The sequence below is a fragment of the Paramormyrops kingsleyae genome, chromosome 24 (assembly GCF_048594095.1).
Source record: "Paramormyrops kingsleyae isolate MSU_618 chromosome 24, PKINGS_0.4, whole genome shotgun sequence".
Classification (NCBI taxonomy): Eukaryota; Metazoa; Chordata; class Actinopteri; order Osteoglossiformes; family Mormyridae; genus Paramormyrops; species Paramormyrops kingsleyae.
The window spans coordinates 23,991,479-24,008,723 of NC_132820.1; the positions used below are offsets into that span (position 1 = coordinate 23,991,479).

The 17,245-nt window shown below is 38.8% G+C and overlaps 1 protein-coding gene across 3 annotated transcripts; it reads right to left on the reverse strand.

The window, feature by feature from the left end:
- Window positions 1-3,014: 3,014 nt before the first annotated feature.
- LOC140582351 (uncharacterized) lies at window positions 3,015-13,445 on the reverse strand. Of its 3 annotated transcripts, XM_072706725.1 has the most exons (14): window positions 10,778-13,445; window positions 10,259-10,348; window positions 10,015-10,043; window positions 9,602-9,753; window positions 9,174-9,317; window positions 8,800-8,896; window positions 8,226-8,372; window positions 7,985-8,145; window positions 7,715-7,851; window positions 7,485-7,578; window positions 6,695-7,025; window positions 6,410-6,581; window positions 6,147-6,274; window positions 3,015-6,044 (listed from the first exon to the last, which is right to left on the reverse strand). In XM_072706725.1, the coding sequence occupies exons 2-11, from the start codon at window positions 10,291-10,293 to the stop codon at window positions 6,750-6,752; spliced, it is 1,272 nt and encodes a 423-aa protein (XP_072562826.1). In that variant the 5' UTR covers window positions 10,294-10,348; window positions 10,778-13,445; the 3' UTR covers window positions 3,015-6,044; window positions 6,147-6,274; window positions 6,410-6,581; window positions 6,695-6,749. The 3 variants fall into 3 exon arrangements, 2 of the variants coding, with proteins under 2 accessions (XP_072562826.1, XP_072562825.1); XM_072706724.1 differs by having other exon boundaries at window positions 10,015-10,348; XR_011985284.1 differs by lacking the exon at window positions 8,800-8,896 and having other exon boundaries at window positions 10,015-13,445.
- Between the last annotated feature and the right edge of the window lie 3,800 nt (window positions 13,446-17,245).

The window sequence follows — 17,245 nt, forward strand, 5'->3', positions numbered from 1 at the left end:
CCACGTGCAAGTCAGGCAAAATTAGCTGAGATAAGGGGATTAAATGCGTGGCTAAAATGGTGGTGTAGGAAAGAGGGGTTCAGGTTTATGGGGCACTGGAAGACCTTCTGGAACAGGTGGGACCTGTTCAAGCCGGACGGGTTGCATCTGAACCATAGGGGAACCAGTGTATTGGGGAGGCGTATGTGCAGAATAGTTGAGGAATGTTTAAACTAGGGACTGGGGGGGCAGGGAGGTCAGTTATGAATTTATGTGGGGAGAGACGGAAAGCCCAAATAAATATTAAAAGTAGACAATGTAAAAGGCCTACCATTAGTGGTCTGTATTTGAATGCTAGGAGTATTAGAAACAAAATTAATGACTTAGAGGCTTTAATTTCTTCAGACAATTACGACATTATAGGAATAACTGAAACATGGATGAGTGACAATGATGGTGATGAATATAATATGGATGGTTATACGTTGTTCCGTAGAGACCGGATAGGCAAGAAGGGAGGTGGTGTTGCAGTATACGTAAAAGAAAACTTGCAGGCAAGGGAACTCACTGATAAAAATAAAAATTCAGAAGCTGTATGGATCAAACTTGATGCTAAAGATTCAAATGGCCTAATTGTCGGGGTTTGTTATAGGGCACCTAATGTAGCTGTAGAGGAAAGCAGAATATTATATGATGATATCAGGATTATGAGTAATAAAAATGATGTGGTGGTTATGGGTGATTTTAATTTACCTGGGATACAGTGGGACACAGTCTCTGGCTCTTCTGTAAATGAACTTGAGATGGTGGAATTAGTACAGGATTGTTTTTTTACTCAGTTTGTTAATACTCCTACCAGGGGAGAAGCCCTTCTTGATCTCGTTTTTTGTAATAACCAGGATAGGATTGGAAAATTAGAGGTTTTAGACCCATTGTACGGTAGTGATCATAACATGGTTAAATTCGAGGTTAATTTTAGTGTCCGAAGAGCAAAGTCTAAATTAAAAGTATACAATGTTAGGAAGGCTAACTTTAATGGTATGAGACGGAAATTAGAAACTGTAAACTGGACAGAGTTAAATAGCAAAACAGTTGAAGAGGCATGGGAATTTTTCAAAAGCACATTGTTGCAAGTGCAAGAGGACTTCATACCTGTTTCCAGCAAAACTAAATCTAGGAAACGACAACCAAGGTGGTTTACTAAGGAAATTAAGAATAAAGTCAGGAGGAAAAGGGCTCTGTTCCACAACTGGAAAATAACTAATGATTTCAAAATCAAGCAGGAGTATCTAAGTCTACAGGCAGAGTTAAAAAATGACATTAGGCTATCAAAGAGGGATGTAGAAAGAAAAATTGCATTGGAGGCTAAGCATGACAGTAAAGGTTTCTTCCAATATTTTAACTCTAAGAGAGCACTAAAAGCTGAAATCACTAATTTGCAGGATAGTAAGGGCCTTATAATTGATAACGAAATTGATATGGTAAACGAGTTTAATGATTATTTTTCAAGGGTGTTCACAATAGAGAACACAAGTAATTTACCACCAATTAATACGAATACAGCATCGTCTATGACCAATATATGTATAACTGAGGTTGATGTGATACTAAGCCTAGCTAAACTCAAAATAAATAAATCGCAGGGGCCTGATGGCATCTTACCTTTAGTCTTGAAAGAGATGAGGGATATTATTAGCCAACCTTTGACTTTAATATTCCAGAAATCGTTATCTGCGGGTGTGGTACCATCAGATTGGAAGCATGCTAATATAACACCCATATTCAAAAAAGGGGATAGAAGTAATCCAGCAAACTATAGGCCAATCAGTTTAACTAGCATTACTGGAAAAATAATGGAAGCTATAATTCAAGTGAAAATGGTAGATTACCTAGATGCAAATAACATTATAAAGGATAGCCAACATGGATTTAGGAGAGGTAGATCCTGCTTAACGAATCTGCTTGAGTTCTTTGAGGAAGCTACAAGTGAAATTGATCACAAAAAGGCCTATGATGTGATTTACTTAGATTTCCAGAAAGCCTTTGATGTTGTCCCCCACAAACGGCTCTTGTTAAAGCTTAAAGCTGCAGGAATTTTAGGAACTGTGGCAGCTTGGATCAAAAACTGGCTAACTGATAGGAAGCAGCGAGTAGTTATTAGAGGCACTATGTCACAGTGGGCCTCCGTTTATAGTGGGGTACCGCAGGGTTCAATTTTAGGACCACTATTGTTCCTAATTTACATTAATGATATTGACACGAATACATACAGTAAACTGGTTAAATTTGCAGACGACACTAAGGTGGGCGGGGTAGCAGATACTAATCTAGCAGCAGAGAGGCTTCAACGGGATCTGGATTTAATTAGCGAATGGGCTGATACTTGGCAGATGAAATTTAACACAGATAAATGTAAGGTAATCCATGCAGGGAGCAGAAATATACAGTACAGATATTTTATGGGTTCCACTGAAATAAAGGTAGCTGATTACGAGAAAGATCTCGGTATGTATGTTGATGCTTCCATGTCCCACTCTCGCCAATGTGGGGAAGCAATAAAAAAGGCGAACAGAATGTTGGGTTATATCTCTAGATGTGTGGAGTTTAAGTCAAGGGAGGTGATGTTACACTTATATAATTCCTTGGTAAGACCCCACCTAGAATACTGTGTGCAGGTTTGGTCACCACACCTCAAGAAGGACATTGCTGCCTTAGAAAAGGTGCAACGAAGAGCTACGAGAATGATTCCTGGTCTTAGAGGAATGTCTTACGAGGAGAGGTTAGCGGAACTGAATCTGTTCAGCCTTGAGCAAAGGAGACTAAGGGGGGATATGATTCAGGTCTATAAGATTCTAACGGGTCTGGATGCTGTTCAGCCAAATGACTATTTCAATATTAGTCTAAATACTAGAACTCGTGGCCATAAGTGGAAATTAGCGGGAGAACATTTTAAAACAAATTTGAGGAAGCACTTCTTTACACAGCGTGTAGTCAGAGTATGGAATAGTCTTCCTGCTATTGTAGTGGAAGCTAAAACCATGGGTTCCTTTAAATCAGAGCTAGATAAGATTTTAACAACTCTGAGATATTAGCTAAGTTCTCCCCAAACGAGCTTGATGGGCCGAATGGCCTCCTCTCGTTTGTAAATTTCTTATGTTCTTATGTTCTTATGAACGCTTGTTACAGGTCCACACTCTATACTCTTGAAAGGCTGAGATTCCCAGTGGTATGCGATAGCCATTTGATGTTTAAGTGCTAATGACTTCGTAATGTTTTTGAAATTCTTTACACTTTTTTTAAAAAAGCGATGCTTTGCTTCGTAACGCATCCCCCAAACATGAACAAGCGGGCCTATCTTCCTGATGCATCGGGGATAATGGATCATGAAGTGATGCTTGGGAATAAGATTCCTTGGATAGAGTTCTTTGAACAGCGTGTGGTGTTCACAGATCAAATGTTTCAGATAAACAGTCATTCCATTCGAGATGACTGGAGAAAACACAATATTTATTATCTGCAGTAGAAGCAGCAGTAATCTCCAGTGCTTATTTTCTACTTCAACCAGATCTCCAAAAATCAGTGGCAGATTTCTAATGAGGCAAAATGTCTGGATGGCATTGAGACCCAACCCAGTCCCAGCTTGTTCAAACTTAACCATGGTAGGTCGGTTTTTACATTCAACATAACCATAGTTAAATTAGTAAATTCTGTTGCTCGCAGACTGTAAGGATACAACATTGCTCTCCGACAGATAATCAAAAAGCAATTTCATCTCTAACTGTGCTACTCCCTCTAGTAAATCGTGCATGATATCCATGGCATAGTTTTCAGAAATATTAACACTAGAAAGACTGACTGGGTCAATTGACCCAAATCAAACAAAATCACTGCTATTTCTCATTGAAGTTCTTGCTACAAAAATCTGAAAAAATCTGACTTTTATTTTTTTATCATTCTTGAACAGAACATGGTAACACAAATGAAGTTGCTGGTGAAATTAGTATTTTACAGCAGTATATACCTAGAAAGACTGACTGGGTCAATTGACGTAATGTCATGCAAATGAATTAGATAACCAAGTCATAATAACAATAACATAATAGTCATAACACCATCACCGACAGGGCAACTTGAGAGAAGAGTCAGCTGTCAAGTCACGGTCGCTTGTAAACGCAACAAAACTGTCACTACCTGTGACACGTGCAAGCGTCCTGTTTGCGGCAAATGCTTGGCCAAAATATGCATGAGCTGTCAAACGAAAGCTAACTGAAGCTAACTTTTTTCAGATTTTTGTAGCAAGAACTTCAATGAGAAATAGCAGTGATTTTGTTTGATTTGGGTCAATTGACCCAGTCAGTCTTTCTAGTGTTAAAATACTCCAACTCGTTAAGTAAACATGTTCTTTTGACACCAAATGATGACTGTAAACCATCATCAGTAAGGAGGCTTTGACAGTGCTCAGCATGTAAAACTCTGTCACGCAGTGTGATGTCCGGATGATCGTCAAAGAAAATGGTCTGAGAAGAAAGCTTATCAATTAGACAAAACCTGCAAAAATAGTTTGCGCTAAATGACTGTACAAACCCAAAGAGTGTGTGCACTCCTAAATTATAACCAGTTACTTGAGCTATTGTTCCACGTATTGGTTCTTCAGAGAGTGGCAACTTAATTCCAGAACTCTCAAGAATTTTAATATCACACACAATAGGCTCCAGAATTGCATTAAAGCCATACCACTTGAGATCTTGTGTGTGAAAAAGTGCCAAGAGATGAATATTCATTAGGGCAGAGTTGACCTTAGGAGACATGTTTCTCAAAACAAAATACATACTCCCAACCTTATGAATGCCATGTTTGGATCCCAGAGGATTTGAGGTTTCAAAGTCATCATAAAAAAGTTGTATTTGAAGAGACTTCTTTTCTTTGGAAAAAAGGGAATGCTCTTTAAAATAGCTACCATCACAAAACTCTCTTAAAATTTCCCTCTCCTCACTTGGCTGTACAAAATGTTTATGGATTTCTTCATTTCGGAACATGAAACTTAACGTCTGCAATACAGGAACATATACGAATTTATCAGTGACTGGCACTTGATCATATGTACCTGTAGTTGTATTTCGCCTAGTGTCATATCTCTGTCCTAAAGGTATTTCAATTGGTTCTACAACACCCTAAGTCTCAAAGAAATACTTTTTCCATTTTGTTTCTGTTGTGAACTTAGAGAAGGGATTCTCAAGACAGTCAAAATATTCTTCAATAGCTTTCCTATGTTCATCAGTTTCAATCAAGTTAACAACATCCTCTTTAATGTTTGAGTGCAATTCATACACAAGTTCCTCCATATTTTCAGCCACTGATGTAACAACATTGGTGGGTACTCCACTACTCTGCAGTTTTGCAATTAGAGATGCACACATTTCTTGGGTTCGCAATGTTCTCTCATGGCCACTTGTGCTTGGTTTTTCTGAAACTGTGCGGGAGGGCTGCATTAAAGAGGGTCTAGAGGGAGGTTCTAATGAATGCATGTCAGAGCTTTTACTCTTGTGTCTACTTTGGATGTGTTTTCTGAAGCCGGAGAATGTAACAAATCTTTGACAACACCCATCCTGATCGCATACCAACTGTGACTTTCTGCCAGGAAAAATAGCATGAGTAAGCTTGAGATGGCGAATTAACTCTGTTACTGTATCAGAAATCAACTTGCAAATAAAGCACCTGAACATGTTTTAAAGATGACTGTGTAACAACGCTTAATTAAGAAACTTGGCTCGAAGATCTCTGACTCGTGGGCTTTCACGGGTAATGCCTACATCAATGTTGTAAATCGTGGTCTGAAGAAAGGTAAATATATTGTGCAAAGCGGCATCATATGAAATGCCAAACACATAATGAACTTTGAAAAGTTCGTCAAAGGCTGAGAGAGAGGACTTAGCCATGCAGGGGATGAGCCACTTATCCACAGCAATGTAGTAGTCATGGATGCTACTCTTCGAAGTGCCAACTGCCAAGATGTAGGGCTGTGTTGTCTGTGTTGATCCAAGGACTTCTTCAAAACTGCAACAGGACTGAAAACAGAAAAAAGAGTCACATTTAAATTAATGTACATCTAGATGTTAAACATTCTAGGCATGACATGCAGTTCTACATAAAATTAAGAGTAAGCATACCTTATGAAATCTTACTACGCGATCCAAAGCTTCACGAACACTGATCTTGACAAACTTCTTATTTCCGCTAGAAGGTGGTGGCAGGAGATAGACCAGCAGTAACAGGGAAGACATATCACAGTCCCAGTCTAAATTCAAAAAAGAAAAAAGCAAACCATAACAAATCTATATAAGCATATATACCAATATACATAAGTTATTTTATATACACATAAAATGATTATCATTACTCTTGATTAGCATACATAATGAACTGTCTGTACCTTCTTGACAGGTGTTGCAGTTTTCTGCAGACTGAATCAGACAACTCAAAAGTGGTGACTGAGTGAGGTTTTTGGCTTCTTGAATTACTTTTTGCTTCAGAGTACAGTCCCACTTCTCCAGAAGTTTAGATGCAGTCTCCACTCCAAACAGTAACTCAAAGTCTTGAAGCACCTAAAGTTGTATACAGTTAAAAGCAAGAAAATAATTAGTTACATTACAGAGTGTTGCAGCTAAATAGTCCATTCAATTTTGAACAACAACAACCTATTGTGTGCAACACTTACAAGTCCTTTTGTGTCAAGAAACCTTGGAAATAAGGAAAGAACAGATGATGATTTTTCAGGATCTTGGATCATTTTCTGGCGATACTGGAAGGTAGATTTCATTTTTGCAGTAACTTGTTCTGGATCTGAGCAATGTTTCAAAAATGAAATGGCTTCTTGACAGCGATCTCCTTCTAGCTGCTTTTCTGTTGGGGAAGACTCTTTCGGTTCGAGGACCCCTCCTCTCACATTTATCATCAGAAGTGGTTCTGCTGCAGCGGTTGTTACGTTGAACTGTCTTCAGTCTCCAGGCTATATATCCTGAGTTACCTTCTGCATCATAGAAGTGTTCCTACAATGTAAACAATAAATGTAAAAATTACAGCACTTACATGAAAGACAGTTTTACGTTGATAAATGAAATATATAAACAGACCTAAAAGTAGTGATAATTATATGGTAGGGGTGGAGCCGAACCCGAATACGGTATTCGGAAAGGCACAAATAACGTGTTTTTTACGAATACTTATTTCAAACAAACATCAACCAATATTGCATATCCATAATTATTATAATGGATATAATTAAAGAATACATACACTATAATGTAAATTAGAAGTCTAATGCAAAAAACTGAATTTTTATGCCTATTTTGAATTTTACTCAAATACAAATACAAATACAAATAGTTTTCCCCCCTCAACAAATACAAATACAGATACAAATACCGGCTGCTTTGCACATCCCTATTATATGGCATGCTAATAATAACAACATGCATCCCTACTAAAAAGTAAATTAGAGAACTCACGTAGCCTTTTCTGGAAAAGGGATCTTTGAGAGAGGGAAACAGAGTCACAATCCCAACTGCATATTTAACTCTGATCTCCTTAGGTGGAATACTCCTAAGTAAACAAAAAAAAGCTACATTGTTCTATTTAGTCATTAAGTGTGCTTAACTGAGTAGTTAGAATGGTTATTCACACACTGTATAGTCAAATTATTTAAACAGAGTAAAGGGAACAACATCCTTTACCCTACCCATATTTATCGATCATGTCTCCAACTAATGCGTTCACAAGAATCCGTCTTGTGGAATCTGTGATTTTCCCAGTTGTTTTGTATTCCTGCAATATCTTCTCCCCAGCAGGCTTTTTTTCTAAAACACTTTTCACAAGCTTAAAAACAAACAAAAAAAAAATAAATTGTAAAATCATCTAACAAAACAACATTCACATTTTAGTAGGATTGCGACGAGCCTGCAACAAGTTCATCAGCAAGTGGCACATATATAGCAAAAGCACATATTACCTCCTTAGCTTCTTGCAAATGGTCATCAGAACGAGTTCTTTTAGGTGGGAAGAAAGGACCATCACTGTCTGATGGCTGTGTGTCTGACGATGATGCAACTGAATGAAGTGATGGTGCATCTGTCTCATTTGAAGATGGATAGCTTGTGTGTGCAGGAGAGTCTTAAAATCAAATAGAAATTTAGAACAAAAGCATATATACACATTTACACACATATACATATAATTACATCTTTTCATACCTGTTACAGCCACAGCATCAATTACCATCCAAAGAGTGTCAGGCTTCTGCTCAATAATGTCAGCAAAAACATCTTCATCTACTTCTGTTCCAGTCTCGTCAGCTAAAAAAACCTTATGATCTGTGGAGATGTCAAACTTCTGCTTGACTGGAAAGACAAAATGGAAATTACGGAACAGAAATAGGTGAACAGGAAAAAAGATTTAAATAAAAGATCTCATCCATCATGCAAAAATCATGCATTCTTAACCATTTCCCTCAAATTCACTGATTTTGATTTTGAAGTTGACAATTTACAGCAATTGACAAAAAATCCCTGAATCTGATCTGGGGAAGTTACCTTTTTAGTAACCTAACCTATCCACGTATAAGAGGTGAAAAAGAAATAATTAATATAGAATAAAAAAAGCAATGTTTCTGCTTTTACATTATAATTGTTCTTTCATTTTATATTTACAAAAGAAAATATCCTTGAGCATCAAAGTGGGGGAAAGACTTGTTATTAACAATGGAATGCATATAAACCATATTACAATTATTAGCCAGATATCACCATTGAGGAGCACTTACAGTACCATCCTTGATTACAGAATCATAAGACGATCCAGTAAGCTTTATGTACTTTTTGTGATGTTGGTACTGCACTTTTAACAGCATAATGTTGATGTTTTGCTTAAAAAAACATGTTTAAAAAAGCATTCCTACATTAAAATAGGCATATAAATTAAAAAAAGGTGTGGAACACGGTCTTTGTATCAGAAATTAACTAATGCTTAGGAGTGTAACGGTACACAAAATTTATGGTTCGTTTTGTACCCATTTTAAAACGTAAAATTGATTGTCTTTTAAAATTTAAATTAGTAAAAATCAACAGTTCACATATATTCAATATGAAACACTATAAATAATTTTATTTATCAAAACAAACAATCAGGAGTGTAAGTCTTACCTGTGGCTTTATCTTGCATTGATTTGCGAAAAGACCATAACTGTCCTTCAAGCGCGCTGTTTCAAACGACCAACAACATGACGACTGCAATGTCCCGTATGTAAAGTAAGCACCGAACCAGTGTAGATGTTCGCGCCAAAGTTTCTATGCAAATTGAAATTATTCGATTAAAAAACAGCCTACGGCCATATATGAAATTCAGTTTTCACTAACAATTAACAGTTACAAAACGTACAAAATAACTTACTAAAATGCAGAATGTTTTAAACAGCTTTAACATTCAGGCACCCTGCTTCAGAAATAGGTATCCTCTATAATAACTTTTTAACAACTTTACTTTTACACACTAACCACATATAACTTACTCAAATTATAAAAATAGATTGGCCGTCATTTAAAACAAACATAATCAGAATTGTAAGCCTTACCTGTGTTTTTATCTTGTATTGAACAGAGAAAAGACCATAACTGTGTGCTTCAAGCTCGGTTCTCCTTTCTTTCAAACGACCAACATGACGACGGAAATGTCCCGTATGTAAAATAAGCACCGAATCAGTGTAGATGTTCGCGCCCAAAATTCCTATAAAATTGAATTAATCCGATCAAAAAATAAAGCCGTATAGTTACAATAAATAACGCAGTTCTAATGTTTCGAAATGTCCGATTTCACTAAAACTAATGTTACAAGATAGGCCTATATAGCCTGCCAGTGACTCACTAAAGCTAGTTTACGTTGCGTCTCATGGAAATAAAACATATTAAAATGAACTCTGCGTATCAATTAAATGTATATATAGTTGTATTAAAACAACATGTTAAAAGTGAATATTCTTAATCTTACCTTTGTGTTTTGCTTTCGATCGCAGGACTCTACCGAAAGAGACGCCATTATTTTCACAGTCAAATGCGGACTGCATTGCCTCAATTGCTCAAAAGTTCCCGTATGTACAATTAACACTGGACAGGTGTTTGGAAGCGCAACACCAAAATATTACACCACTTGGGGGCATCATTTCACACAAGCTGGTGTTTATTACAGTAAATGTACACTTTTATTTTAACACTTCAACACCATAAGGCCTTACACTGAAATTTTAACACCACCGAATTTGCTGTGCATCCCTCCTGGTCCCTGGCTGGCACGCAGGAGCCATTTCTGGGGTTTTTGTTCTTGCCTTATTCATCACAATCGCGGTGGATTTAAAAAAAAAAAATCTATTAAATCAACAACAGTACTGTGTCATGCTATGCAAATATACATCCAGCACCACTGGTCTACTGCGGAGGAGGTGGTACCAGGAGCTGCACAAAAAAAGAGTATCACAACTTTCCTGACACCTTTCTACATATGTTAATCATCCAAGGGAAGGACTGGCAATCAAACATATCCCCACGCCATTAGAATATAGACTACTCCGGAGAGATACCCTATACTTCTGCAAGAGTCTTTTCTCTGACTCAACAGCAAGATGCTATAAGACCACAGCTCTCTATTCTTCAAGATCAATCACAAGATCATTGGCCTCACAAATAACAAATCAATGAATGAACATTAATAACTTTTACTTTAGATGTTGGTCAACTTCATGATTGCCTATGCTTACCTTTTGGATTGCCTGTGCCTAGGATCCACCTCTTCGACAGCTTCCAAGTGTTTGCAAAACCAGAGCAGCGCTCAAGCGGGAGACCGTTGGAGAATGCAGGAAGTGCGCATGCGCGAAGGCGGTTCGGCGGTCAGTCCAAACCGAGAGATTACAGCATTTTAAAAAAATATACCTCCAAAATATTAATAAATGTTTGCAGAGTGCTACCAGAATGATTTTTTCAACTTTTTTAAAAAATATATTATATTGTTATATTTTGACGCAAGATCAGCATAGTGCCAACGCTGTTCCTGCTTGCTCACAGCAGGCATTGAAATCTCAACATCATATTTATGTTGAAACAATGTTGTCAACATAAAGACAGGATTTCAACTGTCATTCAACGTTGTGACAATGTCGGATGCCTGCTGGGTATGTATATTGGTTTGTATATTTAGTGTCTGTCCTGTGCTGCCTTATGCTGTCTTACACAGTCTTAATTACTTCTGTGTAAGAAGTGAAATTTGCTTTGTGTTATCCTTATGTTGACTATGTGCATCTTTTTATGTCTGCACATTGAGCCTGGGGATATGCAATTTTGTTCAGCTATGCTTCCGTTGTTGTACTGTTGTATGGAGTGAATGACAATAAAGTTCACTTACTTATATAAATGATTTGATTCAATAGTCAGTTCTTGATGCCAGCATTTGGATTGAGTGGGCTGCTAGCCTTGGTGCACATGAACCTTTCCAGCGTTGCCATTCTCTATAGTAAATGCTGTTCTGCATATCAGGCAATCTGTGCACTGACTGGTGTGTTTTTATAGGTGAAGTACCCCAACGGAAATGCAGGCGGCCCAATCCGAGACCAGCGCGTAAGTCTCCCAAGCATTCGTTTCCTGTCTCCAATGAGACAATGAGACGGCAGTATTTTTCTCAATGTGCAGTACTGACTGCCAAGTGTGCTGTCTGTCTGTCACTAACAGCCATCAATTGATTTGACTCTTGTATTTTTACACTTTATTTTGCATAATTGTACCGTCATTCTTTTATCAGGACGAAGGAGGAAACCTAAAGGACGGAAGGGGGCCATATACCAAGAACTTACAAAAGCTGCCTTCGATTCAACCCATGTGGGATCGCTACCATCCTGCATCGAGTCCCAACTATGTCGCACCCTGAGCCCTACTCACCAGCCTTATCATCAACTTCCTTCTTAGTTCCCTCACCAGTCCCATCCTCTTTTGTTTTACCTCCTTCTCCATCTCTTTTTATGGACTCCCCTCCTTCATCCCCATGCGTAGCCTCACCAGTTAGCCCAGCTCCAGAACCATCTTCAGCTCCAGCCGTAGTTCATCCCACCCCTCTGCCTCACGTTCTGGTGCAGGCCCCCTCATCTCAGCTGGTCATGGGTCCAACACCACCGTTTTTGTCCCCTTCTCTTGTTATTGAAAAAATGGAAAAATTCAGTCATTACTATATAAGCAACTACAATAAGATGACCTATGATGCCAAGTGCTCTGCTCATTACTGGTGCCAGGAGTTCTGGAATGACTTCATGAGCTCAGCTCACATCTGCAAGCAACAGAGGAATGGAAACTCTGAGGCTCACTATTCGTACGGGGATAATGAGGGTGCCCCTGCGACCGAGACTTGATGAAGATGAGGTCAAATTTCCTAGTGATGTGCTGGACCAGCTGAGTGACATCCCTGGGGTTCTGGAGATGGCTGTGGAGATGGGCTATCTGTCAGATGTAAATAGCGACACTTCACATAACATAAGATAACATAGGATAAGATAAGATAGGTAAAGGTATGTTTAAGAAACAATTGCATGGGAACTTCCGGTTGACGTTCGACATGTGAGGCTGTGAGGTCCTGGAGCTCAGTGAGCAATTTCATTTTCATTATATTTACATACTTGCAGAAGCCATATTGATAGATAAATATTTATCCGAAAAGTTTAACATCACTAATTGAAGGACTAAGGCAGCAAGAAAACGCGTTTAAAAGTTTTGTTTTCCTCCTCGTTTAAAAATGGCTAGTCACTCACAGAAACCTGCTACAGCTACAGTAGCAAGAAGGCTACCACTGAGGGCGATGCACAGCAACTTTCTTCGGATTCGGTTGAGAAAATTATGACAGCGATTGAACTATTGGGCACGAAAATAGATACACAAACTGCTGTCCTCTGGCAAGAAATAACTTCTATCCGCCAAGAGTTGCATTCTATGGCTAGCTCCTTACAGACTGCTAATGCACAGCATTCCGAGCGTTTGGACGACCTCGAGCAGTCTACCACGGTGTGGAGCTCTACAGTCTTTACTTTGGAAACTGCCGTGAAAAAACTGCAGTCAGATGTGTGTAACCTGACAACTAAATGCATTGTTGGAATAGAGGAGGGCCAAGAGGGGACCAACCCGCGGCAATTCTGCGCAACTGCTTTGAAGGAGATACTGAACCTGGAGGAAACTCCACGTCTGGACCGGGGCCACCATTCATTAGGACTGAGGCCATTCATAATCCGCGTACATCATGGTGACGTGAAAGATCGCATCCTTCGTCTCTCCAGCCAGAAGAAGCAGCTGTTTTACAAGGAGAAGCGTGTGCACATCTTTCCGGACTTCACTCTGGCGATAGCAAAGAAGCGAGCTGCCTTTAAAGAGCAAAGCAGCTCCTTAGAACTGTTAAGGATGTGAAATTTGGTCTCCGTTATCCAGCTACATTCCGTATCACATTTGATGGCGAGGAAAAAACCTTTACCAATCCCCATCGGGCCATCTCGTATATAAAGACTACCATTCTCCTCCATCATGATCAGGTACAGACATAACTTTCAAAAACGGTCAGTGTTTTTTAAGTGACCAAACTGTACAGGTTTATTTCACCGTCAGTGTCAAAGTTGAATTAACCAGGTCTATAGCCTACTAAATGCAGATAGTGCTATGTTGCTCAATTTATGAGAAAGACATTTATTTTCCCTTTTTTCTCTCGGTTCTTATTAGTCTATGGAAAGGTTTGGTGTAGGCACTTTTTTCAACATGCCGGGAATTCTTGTTCTCTTCCTCATATAAATGGGCTATAACATATGAATAGTTGATTTTCTTGAGCTGCTTTTGTTTACTATAATTTTAAACCATTAAACCATAGTATTTCACATTAGGCTACTGAATTGAAAACCAATGGGCTGCTCTTTGATAGTACACTATGTTTAGTGGCCTAATATTAGTTTAGGCCTACTTCATTTGAGACATTACAAAATACATGGTATTTTGCACTATACAGTGGTATCTCGGTTCTCGAACTTAATCCGTTCCGGACTCCAGATCGAATCCTAAAAAGTTTGAGTTCTGATCTAATTTTTCCCATAAGAAATAATGGAAAACCAATTAATTGGTTCCCGGCCCCCCAAAATTACACCTAAATATGTGTGTGTGTGTGTTTTTAAGCATTTCAACACAAAATGAACAGGATAAAACAAGAAGAGCATTTTTTTTCTTAATGACTTCCAAAACGATAAAGATATTATCCCAACATTACCCCTGTCCTGCCCCGATCGTCCGCTCCTTCCGTGTGCCACGCCCCCTCGTTAAGCTCGTGTGGGATCCCCATGTGATCAGCTGTTTCTGGTTGTTGTCATTAGTCCTCTGTATTAAGTCCGCTTGTAAATTTTGTTTCCCCAGTCCGGTCATTGGGTGCGTTCGACTTGCTTACAGCGCTGGCTTAAAGCAACGCATTCTGATCCTGACGCAATGCATTACGATTAGATGCATTGCGACCTCTCACCCGGCTGCACAAACTGGAACCGCCTCCGTGACGACACACCTTTGCCCTTATTGGCTGAAGAGTTTAGTTACATGCATGACGTTTGTATCCTAGGCAGTTCTGATGCGTAATCTGCTATTTCTCCCGAATATCACGTAAAGCAGTGAGAAGTGGTTTTCAGTTAATTTACCTGGTAAAATAAAGTTTAAATAAATGACATAAATGCTCTAATAGTACACGTAAGTTAGTGGTTTATTTATTATTACTGTAATGTTGCGCTGTTTTATTTGGTTAATCATCCAGTCTGGGAAGAAGGCATTCAAGTAAGAATTGCATTGTAGTATGACTCATGGCACGTACAATTTATATTAGGTCAGTGTTCATGGTTCGACTTCTGATATTCAGATCGAGTTCTAGGTCAAACTGGTTTGTTCGACTTTCAAGAAATTCGAGTTCTAGTGAGTTTGAGAACCGAGGTACCACCGTATATATATTTCTGAATGTGATTGCTCGCTGTGCTTTGGGTAGTTTTTGGTTAAATTAGAGACCCAAGTTAGAATTTTGCAGTGTTTTGCTCTTGGGATATGCACTGTGTTCGGGATAGTGCTGGGGGGTGGGGGTGGTGGTGTTTTTGTACTTAAAGTCTCTTTTTTATTTTGTTGTTTTTTTTGTCTTTCATTTTGTCCATTAGTGGTTACACTTTGTTTCGAACATGACATCTACCAGAGTCACAGAATTAATTTACTGCAACTCAGATTATGTCTGCTGGATATTACCAGTATTAAATATGGCTAATTCAAATATGGCTCCTGGGAGGAGTGGCCAGTCAGTTAAGTTTACTAATTGGAATGTGAAAGGCCTAAATCATCCTATCAAACGCACCAAGGTCCTTGCTCATCTTAAGTTTTTAAAAACGGATATAGCCTTCTTAACTGAGACGCACATGCGCAGGTCAGATCATTTGAGTTTAAAAAGAAGCTGGGTTGGACAAGTGTTCCATTCAACCTTTCGGAGTAGGGCCAGGGGGGCTGGAATCTTGATCAACAAATCAGTATCATTTGAAGCTTCTGAAACAATATTGGACCCCAATGGCCGCTTTGTTATTGTGGTGGGTAAACTGTACCGTTTGCCTGTGATATTAGCTTGTGTAGCTTCTACTTTTGCTAATTTTAGTTCACTTTCTTTCTTATCTCTAACAGAAACTTGCGCCCATAGACGAGTTGCTTCTGTTCCTAATGCATCTCTCCGTGGCTCTGCCTCTCTGCGATCATGCCAACCATTTTGGTATCCACCGCACCACTGTCAGCAGAATTATAACGACCTGGACACACTTTTGGTACCACCTGCTTGGTTCTATCTGTCTGTAGCTACCAAAAGAAGCCATACAAGCTCAATTACCACCAGAGTTTTCCCCATATGCAAACACACAAGTGATGCTGGACTGTACAGAAATCTTTTGTCAAACACCATCATCTCTTGTTCTGCACAGCTGACATGGGCATTATGGTGGACATGGGGTTTCTTGTGCACACTCTTGTACCCTGCAAGGTTTACCGGCCTGCTGTCCTGTCAAAGAAAACTCAGATGAGTAAACAGGATGTTGAACAAACACAGTCCATCGCCCGTTTGCGGGTTCATGTCGAAACGTGTATCCGGAGAGTTAAGGAGAACAAACTTTTTGAGAAAGTTATTCCCTTATCTGTGTGTGGAAGTATTGATCAGTTGTTCCGTGTGGGTTAATTCTTGGTAAACCAACAGAATGTCGCTTGTCAAGGCATGGGCAACTGGACAATGAAAGTCTGTACTCAACTCAAAAGCCTGGACTGCCACCTGACTGGACATTTCTCTGTGAGCTTTCATATGCTGTCTTGTATTTTGTCATGTTAACAGTGCTGTTTGTTTTTTGTACCCTGTGATATACCTTTCAGTAAAATATCTGAAATATTTACATAATGGTTACATTTGCTTTTTATTGTCTCTTACATTGTCACTTATAGTAACGTGTTGCTGGAATTTGATTCGTTTTTAGTAACGGAGTAATTTAACGCGTTATAATTTTAAAATTGATAATGAGATTACTGTTACAATTTCAAGTAACTTTATGTTACCGCTGCGTTACCAATAAAATCAAGTGCTTTAACATCTATATTGTAAAAACAGAAATAATAATTCACAGTAACCTGTCAGCGGCAGGCAGATGTCTGTCTGACAGTCGCACGCGCGACGTCATCTACGGGAGACCTACATGCATGAGAAACCAGCTCAAACAAAAACAAAGTGAGCATAGCGAGTGAGAAGTACGCCTTCAGGAGCTGGAAATATAGCCATTACTTTGAGTTCATCATTATTTGTTTTTATGTGTTATGTTTTTGTGTATTATGTGTTATTAAACATTCTAAATGATTTAAGCGGATTTAGCTTAAGTTGTAACTTTTCATGTGGAATGAACTGCAATGTCTCTGAATTAATTTAATTAATACTCATTACGATCAGTTCATTTACAGTTCTTAATTTCAGGAGCCAGTTAATAAATCTAATTCATTTACAAGTATTTCTCCTATAATACGTAATACATGTTTACAATAATTCCCAGGGAAAGCATTTCCGGTAAGGCAGTGCTCATTGACACAAATTATAACGCTTGTTAGACTATGCAACATTATTTAGCAGGACTGAGAGAAGGTGAGAGCTCCCCTAGTGGCTGCAGAAGTGCATTTCCCTAGAG

Coding starts and splice junctions, on each gene's coding strand:
- LOC140582351 (XM_072706724.1), bottom strand. CDS start 10,090: ATGCAGTCCGCATTTGACTGTGAAAATAATGGCGTCTCTTTCGGTAGA. Junction 9,754..10,014: donor ATCGAAAGCAAAACACAAAG/GTAAGATTAAGA, acceptor TCAATTTTATAG/GAATTTTGGGCGCGAACATC. Junction 7,579..7,714: donor GACATGATCGATAAATATGG/GTAGGGTAAAGG, acceptor TTGTTTACTTAG/GAGTATTCCACCTAAGGAGA.